The 23,731-nt window shown below is 37.0% G+C and overlaps 1 protein-coding gene and 2 long non-coding RNA genes across 3 annotated transcripts; all 3 read left to right on the top strand.

Annotated features, from left to right (window-relative positions):
• Positions 1-1,223: 1,223 nt before the first annotated feature.
• LOC141612641 (protein disulfide isomerase-like 1-4) lies at positions 1,224-5,725 on the top strand. The gene is made up of 12 exons (XM_074431452.1): positions 1,224-1,674; positions 3,121-3,250; positions 3,521-3,686; positions 3,767-3,885; positions 4,323-4,403; positions 4,507-4,593; positions 4,673-4,747; positions 4,829-4,897; positions 4,985-5,065; positions 5,138-5,272; positions 5,486-5,542; positions 5,628-5,725. Exons 1-12 carry the CDS (start codon positions 1,295-1,297, stop codon positions 5,643-5,645), a joined length of 1,398 nt encoding a protein of 465 aa, XP_074287553.1. The 5' UTR covers positions 1,224-1,294; the 3' UTR covers positions 5,646-5,725.
• Positions 5,726-10,093: 4,368 nt separating this feature from the next.
• On the top strand, positions 10,094-10,860 carry LOC141612642 (uncharacterized). Its single transcript, XR_012529127.1, has 3 exons — positions 10,094-10,233; positions 10,355-10,477; positions 10,636-10,860. It is a non-coding gene; the product is annotated as an uncharacterized LOC141612642 (long non-coding RNA).
• Positions 10,861-22,440: 11,580 nt separating this feature from the next.
• Positions 22,441-23,118, top strand: LOC141612643 (uncharacterized). The gene is made up of 2 exons (XR_012529128.1): positions 22,441-22,563; positions 22,717-23,118. It is a non-coding gene; the product is annotated as an uncharacterized LOC141612643 (long non-coding RNA).
• The last annotated feature ends 613 nt before the right edge of the window (positions 23,119-23,731 follow it).

Genomic DNA, 23,731 nt, shown 5'->3' on the forward strand with positions numbered 1-23,731 from the left:
ACTTTGATTTTATTTGTATACGGATTATTAATTTTATTTTAACAATTCGAAATTTTATGATAAATACGGCATCTTTGAATTTGTTAGTTAAAAATAAGAAATATTTAATTATCAAAATAAAATACGAAGTATTATTTATCGATCCATGTACTTCATTGTATATGGGCTTACTAGCACACACTAATTTCACTAACAAATCATACGGAGTATAAGCTTTGACATTCTGATGTTACACTAAGCTGTGTTAAAGTAGATTATTAAATTATATTTCTTTATTCGGGGTGTAAAGTTTTTCATGTATGCAAATTTTACTTACAATACTATATTACGTTATTTGAACACGTATTTGAAACAAGTGTAAACATTAATTATGTAGATCGCTGTTTTAGACCAACTAGATAATTACAATAGAAATTCAAAAAAAAAATCATCAAAAATCATTAATACCGACCCAAATACATACCCGTGCAATTTTGCACGGGTTTAAAACTAGTCTAATTTTTAAAAAAACGTAATTAAAGTGTATATATATATACATGAACGTACAAGGTAAGTGTATCCAAACCATTAAGGGAATTGCTAAATTCCGCACACCATTTTACTAAATCTCACACATTTTTTTCGCTTATTCCAAAAATACCCCTCTCATTCCGCACATGTGGTATATGCGAATTACAATTCGTAATTGTCGAGTTGTTAATGAATTGGTTAGGTTTGTAAGAGAGATAAGGGTGAACCCTTTTAGGGTTTTTTTTTTATGATGAAGGGTCGTTATGGAATATCAGGACAAAGTGTGTGGGATTTAGTAAAAGAATGTGCGGGATTTAGCAATTACGTAAATGGGGATAAATACAACATAAAACAAAACAAAAACAAAAGCGAAGAAAAATGTGTGTCACGAATTCAGTTAGTCTTCCTTAATACGGTCTTAACGAAAAAAAATATCACAATTTTATAATAAAAAATTACTCCCATTATTTTATCCGTCTTAGTTTCATACGAATTTATTCGTTTGAAATTGTCACATTACACACCACTTAGTCCTTATAAACCAATAATATTTTTTTTTTGGTATAAACAAGGTATTCAGTGTCGACAACAGTGATTAGTAAATAAAATACAACTTCTATTCTTCCATACATTCTAGTCCCTACAAAACCGTTAAACATTCAACAATCCCTTTTCTTCCTCATGACTCCAAAACAATAGGATCTTCACTTTCATCACACACATCACATCCTAAAACCCCCCCCTACAACTCTTGTACCTCAACTCATCAATCCCATCCCGCAAAATGCCGACTCACGAACTCGTTCTAACCGTCTTCCTCTCCTACATCCTCCTAACTTTCGCCTCCACCGACTACATCCCTAAAGCGGACGACAAGGATGTCATCGTACATCTAAAGGGAAGAAATTTCACCAATGTTGTAAACAATAACAATCACGTGGTGGTACAATTCTACGCTCCGTGGTGTAGTCATTGCAAGACGCTTGCGCCGGAATACACTTCCGCTGCAATGCAGTTGAAGGCAGACGGTGTTGACGTCGTGTTTGCCAAGGTTGATGCTACTGAGGACAGAGATCTTGCTCATCAGTACGGTGTTCAGGGGTTTCCTACGGTTTATTTCTTCGTTGATGGCGGTCATAAACGTTACAGTGGCCAACCCACTAGGTACGTACATATTAGCTGGTTTAGTTGATAAAGTAAGTATGCCATATTGCGATCTTTGTATTGGATCACAATATCGTACATACGAGTATCATATAACTCTATATGGTATTCTATTCGTGTTAATATTTCTTTCGTTCTACTCAATTGTTTACATTTATCGACGTAACTATCATATATAGGTTATTTGGTACTACATCTGGATTTTGTACTTTCTGAGTTTTATGATAATTTTTTTGAGTTTTATTTAAGAAAATATAAGTTTTTAGTATAAAGTGTTTGAGCTTATTCATTTAACAGTTTTTCTAACCTATGCGGTATGCCTATGCCCAGAGCATAGGATAAGAAATCAAAAAAATGAAAGAATTAAATGTGTTTCTTGTAAATAGAAGTAAAAGTGATGAGATATTCCAATTTCCCATAAAAATAGCATTTAATTCTTTCCTATTTTGATTTCTTATCCTATGTCCACTGGGCATATGTTAGAAAAACCTTTTATTTAAACATTAAGGGTGTGTTTGGATTGAGAGATTTGGAGAGAAAAGAAAGGGAGGGAGAGTAGGGGATTTAAAATCCCTTGTTTGGATAACAAATGAGGGAAATGGAGGGGGGAGAGATTCAATTTCCCTCCTCCAAGCCTAATCAAAATCTCTCCACAATAGGCTAGATTTGGAGAGAAATTGTATCCAAACACCCACACTCCATTACCCCTCCCCTTCTCTCCCTTTCCCTTCCCTCCTTTCCCTTCCCCTCCCTTTTCCTCCACTTTTGTTATCCAAACACACCCTAAGCGAAAAAATTTCAACATTGCTCAAAAACTATACTTATAATAAATTCAATTAATTTTGAGTTTCGCCATAAAAAAAATCTACATAGTATAAAAGCTGAGTTTTTTCTTGTTTCTGATTGGCTGTTGAGTTTTTATATGTGGGTCCCCCATGTTTTCTTATTCATTTAATTACCCTCTCTCATCAATACAATTCCTATTCTTATCTCTTATTTCTATTTTAATTACTTACTTCATGTTAAAACATAAGTTAAATTTCACAATTTACATACATCTAACGGGTCTAACATGTCAAATACTTTTAATATAATTCTAATAAAATACGGTGGCATATTATCTAATATTCAAATCTAATATTTATCAAAATCCGAATCTCCAAATATGCACTATTTATATTGTCACAGTATTGAACATTTAATCACGCTCAATTATATGTTCATGTATATAATAATAGCGCTTACTATTATGACCCGTGCATTTTTTTGCGCGGGTATAAAACTAGTTATTATAAAACTTCTAAATTTTAAATTCTCAAAAACAAAATACATATAAACTCAAAAACTAAAATAATACATCCGATACGTAAGCCTTTTCTCCTGAAATTACAGTCTGCAGGGTTCTCTTATAATTTGTGTTTTAACCGTAGTTGCTGCCATTTACAGGGATGCTATAGTAACATGGATTAAGAAAAAGACGGGATCGGGTGTATACAACCTTACGACAACAGAGGAAGCACAAAACATTCTAACTTCCTATGAAAAAGTTGTTTTAGCATTTCTCAACTCTTTCACAGTAAGCTCCTGTTTAATGGAATTGGAATTTGCTGTTGTATCAGAAGTGATTTCAGATTCCGGTTTGTTAATTATATTAGAGAATATTATATTGAAAATATTATTATTAGGAAAATATATTATCTCGAAGATATTATTATTAGGAAAATATATTATCTCATGATATTATTATTAGTGATAATATTATATCATGAGATAATATATTTTTCTAATAATAATATCTTTAATATAATATTCTCTAATAAATTACTCACTCTCTGCTGGCGTGCAGGGTCCTGAAAGTGCGGAACTAGCTTCGGCAGCTAGACTTGAGGATGATGTTAACATCTATCAGACTACAAATCCAAATATCGCGAAACTGTTTAAAATTGACGCGCAAGCTAAACGCCCTGCGTTAGTATTGCTGAAAAAGGAAGTCGAGAAAGTCACTTATTTTGGTGTGTTTTTACTCTGTCAAAAATTCTGTTTTAAGTCTGTTGATGATACGCTGAACGGTTTAATATTCGACATTTTGTAGATGGAGAATTTACGAAATCTGCAATTGCCGAGTTTGTCTTCGCAAATAAACATCCATTGATTACAGCATTTACTAAACACAATGCTGCTTTGATCTTTCAAAGTCAGATCAAGAAGCAGGTAACTATTTATTTACCGCTTATTCAACAGGTTCTTTACCTTTTCCTTTTTTTGGTATGTTCAACAGATTATTTATGTTTCCTTTTTTGGGTCTAATTAAAATTAAAAGTCACATGCGCGTCAAAAGCAAATGTAAAAAACCTGATGAACGGGAGGGACTACTTTCATCCCACATCTCGATTAACATTCAATTAAATTATTCGTTCAGCATTTTTTTTTTTTTTTATGATGACGAGGGGGTTGAATCCCCCGGGCCCATGCATTCCCGCACCACCACATGGACCATGTAAGTCAGCCCCTTCGGAGGCCGCAGTGGTCAAGTGCTAATCGCCCCAGATGGTAGTCGAACCCGGGACCTCTCAACTCCTGCATTTCTGCAAGCTTCAAGGTTTAACCCGGCTACCACTGAACTAACACCACTTGGTTTATTCGTTCAGCTCTTGCTGTTTGCTACGTCGAAAAATTCAGCACTAGTTCTTCCAATTTTTACCCAAGCTGCCAAATTTTTCAAGGGCAAGGTATAATTTCTCAATTTCTTCCTACTTGTCGCAAAGTTTTAGGTTTAAGCTGAATTTACGCGACTGCTTAGATGATAATAACTTGTTTTTTTATTGAATGTAGATCATGTTTGTTTATGTTAGACTCGACAGAGACGATGTAAGCAAAACCGTTGCTAGTTATCTCGGTGTCACAGAAAATGCGCCTAAAGTATGATGCCTATTCTTTACTCAATTGAATTTTCTGATGTATCTGCCATGATTAAGCGTCATGTTTGGTCTTCGGACAGGTGATTGCGTACACAGTACATGAAGATTCGGAAAAGTTCATACTTGACGGAGAAGTGACATTGGAAAAACTTATGGTAAACGAAAATTTATCAGCTTTTTTCACATTTTCCTCATTATCGCTTACAACTTAATATTGTTATCTAATCGTAATATAGGATTTTGGAGACGATTTCCTGAAAGATAAACTGAACCCTTTCCAAAAGTCCGACCCTGTTCCTGAAAGGGTAAGTTGAACTTCCATTTCTTTTTCTAAGCTCGCTGTCTTGTATGATGATTTGTTTATTACCCGTTTAACTGTTTTCAAAGAACAGAATGACGGTGATGTGAAGATAGTCGTTGGTGATAATTTCGATCAGATAGTCCTGGATGAGTCCAAAGATGTGCTTCTTCAGGTACTATTTACCCTAAATGTTGCGCGAGTTTATAGATCTCATATATCTTATTCGAGATCATTGTTTTGCTAGATTTATGCTCCTGGGTGTGACCATTGCCAATCACTTGAGCCAATCTACAATAAACTCGCGCAACATTTGAGAAGCATAAAGTCTATTGTCATAGCTAAAATGGACGGAACGACTAATAAGCATCCCAGAGCAAAGGTAATTAATTAGCTTTGCTAATTTTTTTTTTATCTGTTTCAGTTCAATTGCATCAGAACAACCCAAGATGCGCCATAACCCGAAACATCCCATTTATAATGACACCCAAGTATCGAGTTCAAACCATTGATCGGAAATTGACCCATTTCAAATTGACCCGACTCAAATGACCTGTTTTTAGTTGCATTAATGATTTTGTGCTATTTTTGTCAGTCCGATGAGTTCCCGACCATCTTATTCTTTCCGGCTGGGAATAAAAGTTTGGATCCTGTAAGTCTGATTATTGAATTCATACTAAAAATTCAATATCGTCGTAATTTCTCATGTTATGTACATTTCTCGTGATGTTTGCGAGATCACCATGTCGACGTAGATCACACACTGGTGGAGCTCTATAAGTTCTTAAAGAAGAATGCAGCCATTCCTTTTAAGCTCCAGAAATCGACATCATTCCCAACGACCAAAAGAAAAATCCGAAAGATGAACTATAACATTCTTAGTAAATTAGAATCATAGAGAACTAATAAAGGTGGTAGGTAGTAGGGAAACGTAGAAAATCATAGAATTTGATTAGACCAACCGGCGACCGTGACAGCGCCAGATGAACTTTGTTGTACTCTGATTTGAACTTGAAACCTAAATCATTGACAGAATATTTCTTCCATTTGCAAGTCTCAGAAGAATATGGGCTATGTTTGATAATCGGCGGATTACGTATATTTCAGTATAAATAGAATGCAAAAGCATATTATAAATAACAGATTTTATCAGAAGGTTTGACTAACATATTATACTCTCTTTATTTTCCTATTTTCACCTCATTTTCTTTCTGGAGGTCAAAGTTTTCGAACTTTGACCGTCAATAAGTTGGAGAATAAAAACTACTCCCTCCTATTCTAAATAACTCTCCCTATTTCCTTTTTCGTCTATTCACAATACTCTCTCTATTTCCTTATTTAGCAAACTTTTATACTTATTTTAATCACCCCACCCCCACAACAATACCCCACAAAACTCATACTTTATCTTATTTTAATCATCTTACCCCACAACAATACTTATTTTAATCATCTTACCCCACAACAATACTTATTTTAATCACATAATATCTTTCCTATCTCCAATCTCCTACCCCACTACAATAATTTACCATATAATACTCCCCTCCCTTAATTCTCGTGCCATCCATTAAAGGGGAGGGTTATTAAGAATAGGAGGGAGTATTTATTTTTAAAACTAAAACATTTACAATTAATATCAAGACATATTTTACGAAAAAAAAATTCAAGCAAAAAAAATAACATATAGACATCGAAAAATACGGTCAAAGTGGCATCTTGGAGACCGCAATAAAGTAAATGAGGGTGAAAATAGAAAAATGGAGGGAGTAATAAATTAGCAAAATTAGTTTGAGTGTTTGGTAATTGACAATTACAATTTGGGTTAATAGATTGTTAGTTTTCTTTGTAAAATGGGGTAAAATTTCCTATTTTAGAATATGCTAACAATATATTCCTAAAATTAGGGGTGTTCATTCGCGGTTCGGTTCATCGATCGATAATTTAATTCAGTTCGGCCAAACTCCGAACCTTAACTGCACCGTTTCTTATAAGCGGTTAAACTTAACCGCTTTGAACGGTTAGTAGCGGTTTGGTTAACGGTTAACCAATAATCATTCTTGTATACTTTTTTTCAATTTCAACGTTTACTTTTTCAAGTGCTTTAATTAAATTTTCAATATATATTACACCTAACCAACAAAATTAAGTAGATATATTTTATTAGGGTTTTTTTGTCAAAAACTACCTTACATTTAGGGGTCTTTGTAAAATAACTACCTTAATTTATTTATTTTGTCAATTGCTACCTTTTGTATTTTTGATTTGTATTTTTGGTACCTATTCTAACTTTTCGGCCAAAAAAAGTCAATACTCAGGCATTGACTTAAGTTCACACGTGAGAGCTTATGTTTATGTTTTTGTTTTCTTTATATCTCTCCTTCCCCTCCTCTTTTACCTCTTATTTCCCCTCTTTTTTTACTTTCCTTTTTCTCCCTCCTATTTTATTTTTCCTTCTTCTCTTCAAGATAGAAAAGCTTTTGAGGAGAATTTGTGAAGACTTGAATCCAAGTACAATGACACTTATAAAGACTTGGATATTGAAAAAGGAGATGAAGAACTACAAATTACTTATTGTTAAAAGTAGGGTTTTTCTTAAAAATTAGTACATGTCAAATGCTAAAAGTAAACTCGAGTAGCTGAGAACATGGATGATGATGATGATCAGGACAAATGCAAGGACTTCATGAATGATTAACAAAGGTTTATACTTGTTTTGTTGAGAGAGATGTAAGATGAGGGAAGTGTAAAAGTTAGAGGAGGCGGTAAAAGAGTGAAAGTGAAAAGGACTTGTTTAGGGTTAAAAGGTAAAAACGTAAAACAAACACATAAGCTCTCGCGTGTGGAGTAAGTCAATGCCTGAAATTTGACTTTTTTGGCCGGAAAGTTATAATAGGTACTAAAAATACAAATCAAAAATATAAAAGGTAGCATTTGACAAAAAAAATAAAGTAAGGTAGTTATTTTACAAAGACCCCTAAATGTAAGGTAGTTTTTGACAAAAAAACTCATTTTATTATTAATCAATTTATGAGTTTTTGAGTTTGAATGCACTAAGAAAATGAAACAAGGTATTTTCATTTTTTGCTTAATTTTTAATCAAACGGTTCTGTTCGGTTAACCGGTGCTTCTTCTACTCGAGGTTCTCTTGGTGCTCTTTGGTACCAAGGATTAGTAAATAACCACGAATATGCTCCAAAAGTGTCCTCTTCCACGGGGGTTGATTCACCGTGTTGTGGAGAACTAAACATAAACCTTCGCACTACACACACAAGTTAGAACTTCCAATTACTTCTAACAACAAGATGAGTAATAAAACAACTAAGCATAAATTCACAAACTCAAGTTCTAGCTATGTTGCCCTTCCCCGGCAACGGCGCCAAAAGTTGGTAGAAAATAAAACTAGGTGTCGTAATATACTAGAATTAACTACCAAATTAACAATTTATAAGCCTAACTCAACTCTACACTATGCTATTAAGGATAGTAGTAAAGGGAAGTAAGGGTCGAACCCAAGAGAAGGGATTTAAGATCAAAAACTTGAATTTGTAAACTATTGACAACTAAGTAGGTCTCTACTACTAATCAAGATCCTAATACCAACTTAAACTTAACAAAAGGCAATAATCACAAACAATGGCTATTAACAAGGATCAACTAGTGGGAAACATAGATGGAAAATGATTGGTTTTGGGAAACAAACATGGGAAAATGAGTAAAGATTAGAGATCTTCCTATTGAGACAAATCAACAAACAACTAGTATGCAAGATTCAATATAAAGGGGAGTACTTGATGTAATTCTCTCTTAGTAACCCAACAATGGTAAAGCTTGACTCTTTTTACTCTCTTACTAATTTCTACCCAATTCTATCACCTCAAGATGTTGATACATGTAAATTAGACCATCTACATATACCCTTCAAACTTAAGCAACAATCCATTAAACCATGAAAAGAGATTAAGCATGAGCAATAAGAATTCAACCAAAAGATGAAGCTAGAATCAATTCCTCATAAGATTAAACCATACAAATGAGAAAAAGACATGAACTTTCCTATTTGTTGTAAGAATCCTTTAAACCAAATCAACAAACAACAAACTTGCTTCAACAATCCCAACTAAATTAAACCATTTATTTAGGATTTGCACTAGTCAAGTAAATAACATGCAAGGATGATCAAACCAAACATTCAATTACTCAACATAGTTTTTAGCGACCTAGTTTTATTTTCTACCTAATTTTGGCGCCGTTGTCGGGGAAGGGCAATATAGCTAGAACTTGAGTTTGTGAATTTATGCTTAAAATTGGTCAATTGAAATCATTCGAGGCATAGCTAAAATGGACGGAACAAACAATAAGCATCCCAGAACAAAGGTAGTTGACTTGCTAAAAAACATTATTCAGTTAACATACAAGTTGTCATAGTGGCTTGATAGATAACGTAATTTTTTAACCTAATTTTGTTCAAGGACGTGCCATCGTGATCAGATGCACTCATGCACGTACTATATTTTTTATGGATCAAAATAATAATAATAATAATAATAATAATAATAATAATAATAATAATAACGATAATAATAATAATAATAACTGAAGTGGTTGGTCTGGAGGAATTATGGACGGAACTGTAGTTTTTTTTTTTTTTTTGATGACGAGGAGGTTGAGTCCCTCCCGGGCCCATGTATTCCCGCACCACCACATGGACCATGTAAGCCACCCCTTCCAAAGGGCTGCGGTGTCAAGTGATCATCGCCCACTAGTAGTCGAACACAGACCTCTCAACTCCCGCATTTCTGCAAGCTTCATGGTTTAACCCACCACCACTAGGACTAACACCACTTGGTTAAATGGAACTGTAGTTATATAGCCAAGTCAACCAGGTGATAATTGATGAGTGATAACGAGTCGGCGAACCCTAATAATGTTATAGTTATATAGATTGGGCGGTGAATATATATATATATATTGTCGGGAATGTATATCCTAATAATTGAACAATTCCTTTGTACTACTTCGTATATGCTAACTTGCTACGGTTGTTAATTCGTTGGGCAACGGAATAATCATAGAAAATGAATAATGTAAGCTCATAATTCATAATTCATATATATTTAATAAGCAACCAAACAGTTGTAACTATTATTGTATATAGTTTTATAAAACTATAAATAGTGGCAAAATGGGGATGAATGACATACTTAACTAAATTCATACACTCTTTTACAAAACAAATTGTAATTTTGTTACTCCTTAATTATATTACTAAATCGAAAATGGCGAGCAAACTCATTTCTTACAAAAATACTATCTTGGCAATTTTTCTCATTGCAGCATTAGGTAATTATTATTATTCTCTTTGTTACGCGCACTTTATTGTATAAGTAAATAAACTCGGGCTTTTTAAAGACGATTATATACTCCGTATAGTTTATTTATTTGCTCTTAATGATTTGAGTAGGCGGAAAAGCGTTTGGATGTTTGGATCTTGGAGAAAAGTGTGGCATCAAAGCTTTTAATCGTTGCTGTACGGGGTATATTTGTAACAATTCTGATGATCTTTTGGGAGGAGAATGCGTACGCGGTAAGCAACCAAACATTCGTATCATAATTCATTTAAATGCAAACATGTATATATATAAATCGTCTAGTATTTTTTTTTTTTTTTTTTTTTTTTTAATTATGATGTCTAATTGAATTACTTTATGTGGATATCTCGACATATCTCCACCAAAATGACAGATCCCCGTGGAAGCAATTGCCGTACAAAAGGAGAAGGATGTTCAGCATTTAATGGGCATTGTTGTGGAAAACTAAAATGCTCGAGTTTTTTCAGTGGCACATGTGGTTAATCAAAGTAGAAGAATTGAGGGCATTTTGTGAAGAAATTACATACTTACATTAACATGGAAGACCGATGTCCCTCATATTATATATGCTCGATCAACTCCGTCCTTAAAAGCTTGTTACGTTCATTTATTTACTTTTTTATATCTCTTGATTTATTGTTATTGGGACTACTCTTTTCCTTTGTTGTTGTGTTGTAGAGGCATGATTTCTTTGCCTCATTTTTATCATATTTTCGATCTGTTTTTCTTTATTTAAAGCGGCCACTCCATTAATTAAATTTTCTTGTTTCAGTTTTCAATCAAATCACTTATGTGGTAAAAGGGACTCGAACTTGGATCCCATGCAAATAAATTTAAAGTCCACACAACTACCGCTACAACAATTTCAGATCCACCAATCGTTGGTTGGCGCAGTGGTAGCATGGGGTCGCTTACGCTTGGTAGGGAGGTCTCGGATCGATCCCCACAACGATTGGGAGGGTTTAAATACTTTGTAATCCTTGGACACGTACGCCCAAAATTCGGATTTGTCGGCCAAATGTGGTTCGGATTACCGGATGGTTTAGACCAAAAAAAAAACAACAATTTTAGATCCACGTACAAATTCTCATTATAGACGGATAGTATCTGTCTATAGCTATAGACGGATAGTGTCCCTCTCACAAATGACCGTCTATAATGAGACGGATTTTTCGGATCAATGGTCACTACAACAACTTTTAATTAATACTCTCTCCTAATTTGAGTGTTGGTTCTCCTTTCTTTTTTTTTGGTAAGTTTTGTGTGGTCCAAGTTTAATTTCATGTGGGGTAGAGTGTTTTGTGTGGTCCAAATTCATTTCCTTAATTTTGCTATCTAAAAGAAAAGGAACCAACCAGAATTGGCATAAAGGGTCGCGGGTCAGTGGGCGGCACGACGGCCGTGCACTACCGACCGGTGAGAAAATCGAGGAAGCACGGGCACGACACGACTGGGCTTGAGACGGGCTCTGACGCGATTTTCTTCAAAAATTCGTGCCCAGGCACGACACGGCCCAAGCACAGTGGAGCCCGGTACGCACCAGGCACGGCCTGAAGAATATCCCGTTGATAATCATTTATTAAACAAAAAGTACACTAATGTTTAACAAAATATATATTTAAACCATTAATCATTATTTATTAAACAAAAAGTAATAAAATATATATTTAAACCATTAATCATCTTTTATTAAACAAAAAGTGCTAAAAATATATCAATTATATAACATTTTTTTAAAATAAAAAAATATTATAGCACATGGGCCGCCCACGACAAGGCACGAAAAGCCCATGTGTGGACAAGGCCCTTGGGAACTGTGTCCGCGGGATCCACACTAGGCATAATCGACTCGAGGTTCTTTCGAATCGAATTAAGACAAATTAGAGTCGCCACCAAGTTTTTTGGGAACTTGGAACCGTTCAAGTCAACTTTACACCTTTCATCGAAAACCATAAAGCCAATCGACTACGAGTGATTAAAGATAAAGACTTGTACCCTATATCACTCGATTTGAATGACTCTCGTAATCCAATGGTATTTAGACGGATCCACAAACCATAGATCTTGAGTAAGGGGTGAGGGTACGTGTTGGGAAGCCCATAAGGACACCCAACCCCGCCCGTCAATAACGGCCTCTACTAAGTCAAGTGTCGAATTTCAAACAAGGTCATAGCTACTACGATATATGATATGCAAACATCGTTTTAAAACCCTAACATGTGACAACAATTTCTATGTCGTTTTAGATGCAACTAACTAACTTTGTCAAAGTTGTAATTTAACATGCGGGTTGATTGATCTAACAACATACAAACGAAGCAAACAAGGCTTGATGGGAATGGGGGAGCCGTTGGGATCTATCCTATTACAACCCAGGCATTTCATGCCGACACAACGAGAAATTAAAGATACAACTCGATCTAAAATACAACGCTATACACAAAACCGTACATGACGCATTACACGGCCATTCAGCCTAGGAAAACGTGCACAAAGGGGTGGCCCACGGCTTACATGACTCACGGCCTTGGGTCACTCCTCGTAGTGTGTGCTTTCACTTAATCTCATCGAATTAGACATAAGGCCACGCACCAAAGCATGCATTAGCATAAATCGGGCCATGTTGCTTTAAACAACATGCGATTTACTACGCTCTTACATGCATTGGGGCACAACCATCTAACCAAACAAGACTAAGGTTTTTGGAAGAAGTTTTGACTCGATAAAAGAAAGCTAACTTGAAAATTACAACTCGATAACAAACGATAAATTACAAGCGACAAAACAAATAAAGAACGAACGATGTAAAACAAACGAAACAAGAAAGACCAAAGGACACGGCCAAGCCTCACGGCCTAAAGCCACGTCCAACCCTAGGTCCTAGGTCAGGCTCATTAGTTAGATCAATTGATTGCGAAACAAGTTCGAAAGCGGGCTAGAAAACAAGTTAGAAACGACGTTGATCGATTTGAAAAGATACCTTGCAAACGCGCATTCTACACGGCCTAAAGGGGTCAAATTAGGTCAAGTTTGCTAATTAATTTAACTCATCGAGTGTTAATAAGAAGGTGCTAATCACGCACTCTTATACTAACGAGAAATTAGGTGAAAGAGAGAGATGCGTTCAATTAAGTTCTAATCGTCGCTTGATTTTTAAAGCTATGTCGATGTACCCTAACGTGTCTAATTAGGTTATTAAATTGATCTAATGTCATCTAAACGAGTTATAGGTTAACAATCAGAGGTCAAACTAACATGTGAATGGTCCTAAGGTGGGTCGAATTACATGAAACAAAAGAGGGGTCAAAAGCGAAGAGCGAAGTCAGAATTCGTTTTATTAATGCCCTACCTTGAACACGAGGATATGTAAATGAGACGGGGGTGTACGACCGACTGATGTAGCGGTTTCTTTCCCATCTCAAGTCAACGCGGGTGTTCATGGTGGTACTTTAACTCATACTCGGACTAAACTAGTTTCGTAGTTAATGATAACAATCGATAAACAAAAAACGATAAACAAACAAAAACAAACTATAAGAAAACAAACATAAAAAACGAAATAAAAGGGAGAAAGAGGAGGATTTTCTGCACCCTCAACCTACATGTATCGTTGACACCGTCTTGGGTCGTAATCGATGGTAGATTTTATCTCGAGAGGCCGTCGTCGACGAAGAAACAAAGCAAACAACACGTTTTTTGCAAATCTGGACAGCAACTTTCAAACTGCAATTTCTCTCTCGTTTCACGGTGAAAATTCGATTCTAAAGATGTTTTGAAAACTAGAAAGAGAGGAGAACAGATATCTTAAAACAATCCCTACTCGTTTTGAGTTATTGGGCACAAAAAACGAGCACAAACAGAACTTGACAGACAGGAAAAGCCGCGAAAACAGAGTGTATAACACTCTGTTTTTCGAGGGAATTCGTGTACTCTCAAGGGCAATTTGGCTCGTAAATCTTTATCTAATGTGTAGATGGATGTTGTATGGTTAATTAGGAACAAGAAACTCGAATTTTAATGGAGGTTTGAAGGGAGAACGAACGGTTTTTTAGAAGACACACAAACTGATTCTCAGTTTGTATATCGGTTTTGTTTAGGGTTTTTGGGAGGCAATTAGGGTTTGTTTCTGGAGTTTAAAGCTTGTGAATGATGTTAGTATGTATGGAGAACTTAGAGGAATGAATGTATGGCATAAGGGGGGTATTTATAAGGAGTTAAGGTAGGGTTTTTAGAGAGGAGAGGCAGACGGGCTTCGGTTTGCACATAGCTGCTGTCCAGCAGCTTTTGTGAGGGTTTGAGAGGGTTTGTGAGGGGTTTTCTTGGGGGTTAAGCTAAGGTAATATGGTTAGGATACTAGGGTATGGGTTAGGGTTAATGGGCACGGGTTTTGGTAGCTGTTTGGAGCGGGTTTTGGGCTCGGGATTGAGCACGCAAAACAGGGGGGGCTGCTTGTGTTGCGGGCTGTTTGTGGAGTATTTGGGACGGGAATTCGACGGCTTTTGTGGTGTTCTAGGTGCTGGGTTGTTGTGGGTAATGTGGAGCATGGGTTGGTGGTGATGGGTTGCGGGTTTGGACCAAGTTTGAGTCGGTTTAGAAAGGCCTTCGATGGGCTATGCAAACACGGGTAAGGGAGAGAGTTGGGCTGTTTTGTGTATGTTTGGGACGAGATTTGGAACTTGGGTATGGGGGTTTGAACTGGGGTTGGATGAGTAGAAGCCTAGGTCGGTTAGTGAACTCGATATTCGTGCCAATTCGTAAAGAAAACGGGCTCAAAAACCGAGCTATAATGGAGCTCCAAAACGTGTGATCAAAACGAGTTTTCAACTTTCAAAATCGATCTTTCAAATCAATTAACACATTAAAATAAATGATTTTTCAAATCAAATACACTCATAAAATGATTTTTCTAATCAATTATTTATTTTATTTTCAATAAAATAAATTTGAGAAAATAAATTCAAAATAAAGCAAAATGAACTTACCTTAAAAAAGCTTTAATTTAAATATCATTTAAATTAATAAAATACTCCGTCGACAACGCTCATTCTACATCGTAAAACGAGCCCAAATAATGACAATGACAACTAAAGAATACATGTGTCCTATCATCATCCGGTGTTTGTCGGGTTCTCTATAAATTCCAATATCGACGGATACGGGTATCTACAGCGCCCCCACTTTGACCGAGGCTTGGACAAGGCGAAAGTCAAAGTATACCCCAGTCCCTCTCGACACGAGGATTCTCAAGGGTCGTTTATAGTCCATTAGACTTGCGTATGTAAGCTCGCCAGCCATAAGAAGAGATCATACCTGAAACTTCGTTGGGGATTAACTCTTGCTTCATGTTGCGTCGAATTATCATCGTTGGTCATCGACCCATAAATTGCATATATGGTGGATTGAGCCTTATCCTTAGGCGCATACGTATCCGTTTCGACGGATCAAACCCGCGTCGTAGTTCGGCCGCTGACACTTGCCCAAACTTTATCATCTGCGGCGTTTGTCCAAAATTCATCATCTCGTTGATACTTGCCCAAAGCTTATCATCTGTGGCAGTGCCCAAATGGGACGGGACTTTCCGAGGAGGTTGCCGCCGCTTTCATCATTTGCTTTCAGCTGTGGAATTCTTCCATTTCATACTCTTGTATTGAATTGAATTCTTGGTGGATGTCATCCTTTACATCTTGATAATGGTCTCTGAAGCCAACGGCTTCAGAGCCCCCAGTTTGTGATGGCTCTAAAGTCGAAGACTTTAGAGCCCCCAGTTGAAGCATATCCTGCTACATATGAAACACAAAAACGTACTAGCAATAATCATCACATAAGCATATTTGGATCATCGATCTTAAAATTGGATTATTTGAAGGATTGGGTCATCGACCCGAAAATTGAATTTGAAAACTTTGAATAATTGGGCCATCGACCCGAATTTTGAATTTGAAATGAATCATTTGGATGTTGGGCCGTCGACCCAAATTTTGATTTTGAACTTTGAGATTTGAACCTTAACTTGAAATGTACCACTACTTGGATCATCTATCCATAATTTGCAAAAAGTTTTTGAAATTTCAAAATTATGAAATATTTGGCATTTTGAAATCGAACCTTGATGGGTGAGCACGAAATACGACTCAGACACTTTGTATGACCCGTAAATAATGTGGGCGTAGCCCGCTACCGAAAAACAAAAAGGAAAATAAAACCGTAAGTGTGCACGGGTTTTAATTCAATTATTGACTTGTTGGGGGTAGAAATGTAAATTGGCCATTAAAGGCGCCAAAAGATGGCAAATAGGAATCACAAGGTTGTCGGACTTGGGACGGAGATATCGTATGTCGTGGGCGTGCTCCCGAGGGCACATGGGAATCAAGATTACTTGGCATTGACAAGGTGGATTAAACTCACAGAGCAACAACGTTGGCTTCGCCCAGACAGTAAACACAGACTGATTTTATGAAAGCACTTAGACATCACACATCACTCTTGTTGGGAACATTCCGTCACTCTTCTCCTCGCCTCCTTTCTTTTCAGCGAGTTTTCATCATTTCTTGCAACCGCCTTCTTTCTTTTCAAATGGGCTTTTACTAATTTTCTTCCACGCCTTCTTTCTTTTCAGCGGGTTTTTCATATTTTCTGTTCCCAACACAAACCCACATCTATGTGACTCAGCATCTTTGCCTAAACCATTAGAAAAAGCTCATTCCGAGACTTGACACTACTCATATGAACTTATATCCTTATCCTAGCCTACATCGAGTGCTAAGACCGACTCAAACAAAGGTGGCTTCATTTGGACTTGGTTAAGACCCGTAAGAAACCGACAAGATGACAACTTGGTTGATGAGTGGATTGAATCCCTTATTCTGAAGGACTACCTACGTATTCGCGTGGAGCGAAATCAAATCCGACGTAGTTCGATCATGGTGCATAAACATGGCATTTTGATTGTGTGTACACACTCGAAGGTTTCACCTAAGATATCATGTCGTATCCCATTCTAGCCTGTAAGGTACCGTTAAATCCCGTGTCTAGGGTTGGTACAAAAGGTTGTGGTTCTTTGGGATGTGGAGCTTGGTAAAAATAGGCTTGAATAGTGGACCGTCATTCTGAAGGTTCATTTTATGGTGCTAAGGCCAATGGGTTATGGCTTACATCGTGGTTGGAAATGGTGTCTCGGGTTTGATGAAACCCAAGTGCAAATGGGTTGGAAATTGATGTGGGTTCAAATTTCCATGTCTGGATCCTAAAGGCTTGGGTGTACTAACACAAGCTGATTGATTCTCAGAATCCCTAACTATTCCCTCATAACTGTCTCAGGAAGGACTTAGAGGGTAAAGAAGTTACTACTTACGCTTTTGGGCTTCGCCCATTGAACTTCAACTATGGGTACTTGACTTGACTTCTGGCCTCTGTAACTTCGACATTCAACCAAAAGCATTCTGCAATAACTTCAACATCTTTTTTTTCTTTTTTTCTTTTTTTCCTTTTTCTTTCATCACTTTTCTTTTTTTTCATTTTTCTTTTCTTTCATCCTTTTTTTCATCTTTTCATTCTTTTTCATCTTTTTCTCTCTTTGAAAATGATCTTCTATTCATTCTCTTAGTCACAAATGGATACACCTTGAAAACTGGGCTTCGCCAACTAAATTGGGTTAGAACTAACAATTCCTTGTTAAAATGGGTTGATCTCTTCTCTCTTCGAGAGGGGATGATTTTATGGGGAAAAAGCTTGCCTTCCATCATCGATAGGGGAAACAAGGAGCTAGTCCGGGTTCGTCATAGAATCATCTAAAAGCTTGTCATAAACATTGGTTCAGATGGAGGTTTTCTACCACCAGACATGGAATAGGTAAAGGAATCAAACACGAGATCCTAGTGTACCTTACATTTTGAAACGGGACATATTTCTACCCCAGGGATGCCTTTGAGTGTGTTGTGCATTTTATCATGCTTTCAGAATGATTGAGGATTGGAAACAAGACATATTTGGAAACGAAACTGCAAATTTTTATTGGAATGACAAATGCTTAACAGACTCGATGGAACGACTCCTAGGACACACCCTAGGTCATCGCGGAAAAAACGACTCAAATTCAAGAAGAGAAAGTCCTATACTCGACTCGACTAAGATAAGAAAACAGATCCCGACTCATAATTTTCAAATCTGGTCTTGAGCTTTCTCTTGTTCAGCTGTCAGCTTAGATGTTCGGCTCTTGTCCTTGATCCCTATGATGGTCTGGCTCCATCCCGAGGTAGTCCTCTGAGGATCTATGCCAGTGATGAAGGTTGGTGAACCGAATTGTCTTTTATTAACTTCGTTAATGAGAGGAGTACATTCTAGAGCAAGACTCCCGACTTGAATTTCATTCGTCGGGTTTGGCAAGAATTCAGAGCAATCCACAAATATTTTCCCGATAAACACTCCTTTCCAGTGACATGGGCGGATAAGATGGGAATAGTCGACACACTGTCTTCGACGAAACAAAGTTAGTGTGATCGCCAAATGGATTGGTGATGTTATTGGGTTTAACAATTGGGATCGGGAGTGTTCCACTCTCAATCATGTCTTGAATTTCGTGCTTGATCGATAACACCTTTCGATATCATGGCCTTTCCCTTGATGAAAGGCACAGTAGGCATTTGGTTTATACCATTTACCTTGTTGATCAGCGGGAGGGTCCGGAGTTGGACCAATAGGCTTCAGCTTTCCTTGGGCTATGAGCCTTTGGAGAGCATATGTATAAGTGCATCCGATATCGGTGAATGCCCTAGGTGTTTGGCGCTGCGACTTCTTCGATTGCCCTTCTAAGAGATTGATGGCTTCATCAATATGGGCCGTGGCTGGGGCCTTGGCCTTAGACGATGAGGCCCCTTGGTACCCTTTCGGCTTTTCAGCCTCTGCCCTTATGACATCATCTTCTACCTTTATCCCGATTCTTATCAAGTCTTTGAAAGAGCCAAAATTCAGTATTTCGAGCATTAGGGTAGCCGTCGTAGATTCTTTACGAACTTATCTACCATTTCAACTTCATCAGGCTTCTTGGCTAATTTCACGCTTTCACTCGCCATCTTGCAAGGAATTCAATAAAGCCTTCTTTTTCTTTTTGTGTCATTACTTCCAAAGTCCTTATGTTGGTTTGAATCTCAACATTGTCAGCATAGTGCTTACAGAACTCCACCGTAATATCTTCGAAAGTGGGGAAGTTATTAAGGTCAATATTATAGAACCACGCCTTCGGGTGTTCATCCAGAGATTGGGCAAAAATTTCAGAGAGCATGTCGGCGGTACTCCCTTCGATCTAAGTACCCTTTATAGGCCTTAACATGGTGGATGGATCTTGGTGCCCTTGAACTTTGGGATGTCAGTGAGTACCATGTTCGTGGGCAACTTATCCTGAATTGGGGCATAGGCCCTAGCATTCTCATAGTGGATGTTCTTCCCCTGGAGAGTTTCGAGACGGTCTTCGATAAACTTGAACCGTTTCTCCGGATCGATCGGTGGGGTAAATGGAGGGGAATCTTCACCCAGCTTAGATTCGATTGCATCCATTCGGGTCATCATGAGGTTCACGGTCTCAGTGAGTTTGTTAACAGCATCTTCCATTGCTTGAAGTCGGGTTTTTGGCGGCCTTTCTACAAGAAAACCCCGAACTGAGTCAATATTCGAAAGTGAGAGCCCCTGCACACTTAAGGACACGACACCAACTTGACTTAAGCAAAGACTCGACTCATGACCGACTAACCAAAAGGTTCGACTCACGGTTGGATTTAGACCTCGATTCATTTTGGACTCGACAAAACGACACGACCCAAACCATTATAAATCGGTTATAAACCGGACTCGGTGTGACTAAACCCGTGATTGGACTATCATAGCCCATAGGTTCGTATGAAACGTCCACAATGGCCTAGCTTGGACGTTTCTGTGGACTATCCTAGACCAAATGGTCGACCCACATGACTCGAAGCCCAAGAGGTGAGCTTGGGTGACCCAACAGGGTCGTGTTCTAGACTCTTAGAAACGAAACACGCCTGGCCAAACACGGCCAGGACCCGGACACGACTCGACGCATTTCATGCTTGGTTAAGGTTCGAGAAACATTTTGGATTGAATTTGAAAAAAAACGAGAGATCGATTTGAAAATGAGATTTAAAATGGGCAGCATGCCGGCTATAAAAGCTCATTTTGGGCCGAAAAATCTAGTCCTATTTGGGCAGCATTCCGCGTTTTTTAAAACCATGCTATTTTGAAACTATTGACAACTAAGTAGGTCTCTACTACTAATCAAGATCCTAATACCAACTTAAACTTAACAAAAGGCAATAATCACAAACAATGGCTATTAACAAGGATCAACTAGTGGGAAACATAGATGGAAAATGATTGGTTTTGGGAAACAAACATGGGAAAATGAGTAAAGATTAGAGATCTTCCTATTGAGACAAATCAACAAACAACTAGTATGCAAGATTCAATATAAAGGGGAGTACTTGATGTAATTCTCTCTTAGTAACCCAACAATGGTAAAGCTTGACTCTTTTTACTCTCTTACTAATTTCTACCCAATTCTATCACCTCAAGATGTTGATACATGTAAATTAGACCATCTACATATACCCTTCAAACTTAAGCAAAAATCCATTAAACCATGAAAAGAGATTAAGCATGAGCAATAAGAATTCAACCAAAAGATGAAGCTAGAATCAATTCCTCATAAGATTAAACCATACAAATGAGAAAAAGACATGAACTTTCCTATTTGTTGTAAGAATCCTTTAAACCAAATCAACAAACAACAAACTTGCTTCAACAATCCCAACTAAATTAAACCATTTATTTAGGATTTGCACTAGTCAAGTAAATAACATGCAAGGATGATCAAACCAAACATTCAATTACTCAACATAGTTTTTAGCGACCTAGTTTTATTTTCTACCTAATTTTGGCGCCGTTGTCGGGGAAGGGCAATATAGCTAGAACTTGAGTTTGTGAATTTATGCTTAAAATTGGTCAATTGAAATCATTCGAGGCATAGCTAAAATGGACGGAACAAACAATAAGCATCCCAGAACAAAGGTAGTTGACTTGCTAAAAAACATTATTCAGTTAACATACAAGTTGTCATAGTGGCTTGATAGATAACGTAATTTTTTAACCTAATTTTGTTCAAGGACGTGCCATCGTGATCAGATGCACTCATGCACGTACTATATTTTTTATGGATCAAAATAATAATAATAATAATAATAATAATAATAATAATAATAATAATAATAACGATAATAATAATAATAATAATAATAATAACTGAAGTGGTTGGTCTGGAGGAATTATGGACGGAACTGTAGTTTTTTTTTTTTTTTTGATGACGAGGAGGTTGAGTCCCTCCCGGGCCCATGTATTCCCGCACCACCACATGGACCATGTAAGCCACCCCTTCGGAGGCTGCAGTGGCCAAGTGATCATCGCCTCAGCTAGTAGTCGAACCTGGGACCTCTCAACTCCCGCATTTCTGCAAGCTTCATGGTTTAACCCAGCTACCACTAGGACTAACACCACTTGGTTAAATGGAACTGTAGTTATATAGCCAAGTCAACCAGGTGATAATTGATGAGTGATAACGAGTCGAGCCGAACCCTAATAATGTTATAGTTATATAGATTGGGCGGTGAATATATATATATATTGTCGGGAATGTATATCCTAATAATTGAACAATTCCTTTGTACTACTTCGTATATGCTAACTTGCTACGGTTGTTAATTCGTTGGGCAACGGAATAATCATAGAAAATGAATAATGTAAGCTCATAATTCATAATTCATATATATTTAATAAGCAACCAAACAGTTGTAACTATTATTGTATATAGTTTTATAAAACTATAAATAGTGGCAAAATGGGGATGAATGACATACTTAACTAAATTCATACACTCTTTTACAAAACAAATTGTAATTTTGTTACTCCTTAATTATATTACTAAATCGAAAATGGCGAGCAAACTCATTTCTTACAAAAATACTATCTTGGCAATTTTTATCATTGCAGCATTAGGTAATTATTATTATTCTCTTTGTTACGCGCACTTTATTGTATAAGTAAATAAACTCGGGCTTTTTAAAGACGATTATATACTCCGTATAGTTTATTTATTTGCTCTTAATGATTTGAGTAGGCGGAAAAGCGTTTGGATGTTTGGATCTTGGAGAAAAGTGTGGCATCAAAGCTTTTAATCGTTGCTGTACGGGGTATATTTGTAACAATTCTGATGATCTTTTGGGAGGAGAATGCGTACGCGGTAAGCAACCAAACATTCGTATCATAATTCATTTAAATGCAGACATGTATATATATAAATCGTCTAGTATTTTTTTTTTTTTTTTTTTTAATTATGATGTCTAATTGAATTACTTTATGTGGATATCTCGACATATCTCCACCAAAATGACAGATCCCCGTGGAAGCAATTGCCGTACAAAAGGAGAAGGATGTTCAGCATTTAATGGGCATTGTTGTGGAAAACTAAAATGCTCGAGTTTTTTCAGTGGCACATGTGGTTAATCAAAGTAGAAGAATTGAGGGCATTTTGTGAAGAAATTACATACTTACATTAACATGGAAGACCGATGTCCCTCATATTATATATGCTCGATCAACTCCGTCCTTAAAAGCTTGTTACGTTCATTTATTTACTTTTTTATATCTCTTCAGTTTATTGTTATTGGGACTACTCTTTTCCTTTGTTGTTGTGTTGTAGAGGCATGATTTCTTTGCCTCATTTTTATCATATTTTCGATCTGTTTTTCTTTATTTAAAGCGGCCACTCCATTAATTAAATTTTCTTGTTTCAGTTTTCAATCAAATCACTTATGTGGTAAAAGGGACTCGAACTTGGATCCCATGCAAATAAATTTAAAGTCCACACAACTACCGCTACAACAATTTCAGATCCACCAATCGTTGGTTGGCGCAGTGGTAGCATGGGGCTGCGCTTGGTAGGGAGGTCTGCGGATCGATCCCCCACAACTGCGATTGGGAGGGTTTAAATACTGTAATCCTTGGACACGTACGCCCCGAAATTCGGATTTGTCGGCCAAATGTGGTTCGGATTACCGGATGGTTTAGACCAAAAAAAAAACAACAATTTTAGATCCACGTACAAATTCTCATTATAGACGGATAGTATCTGTCTATAGCTATAGACGGATAGTGTCCCTCTCACAAATGACCGTCTATAATGAGACGGACTGTTTCAGATCAATGGTCACTACAACAACTTTTAATTAATACTCTCTCCTAATTTGAGTGTTGGTTCTCCTTTCTTTTTTTTTGGTAAGTTTTGTGTGGTCCAAGTTTAATTTCATGTGGGGTAGAGTGTTTTGTGTGGTCCAAATTCATTTCCTTAATTTTGCTATCTAAAAGAAAAGGAACCAACCAGAATTGGCATAAAGGGTCGCGGGCTGGTG

Source organism: Silene latifolia, chromosome 11, assembly GCF_048544455.1.
Source record: "Silene latifolia isolate original U9 population chromosome 11, ASM4854445v1, whole genome shotgun sequence".
In the NCBI taxonomy this organism is placed as follows: domain Eukaryota; kingdom Viridiplantae; phylum Streptophyta; class Magnoliopsida; order Caryophyllales; family Caryophyllaceae; genus Silene; species Silene latifolia.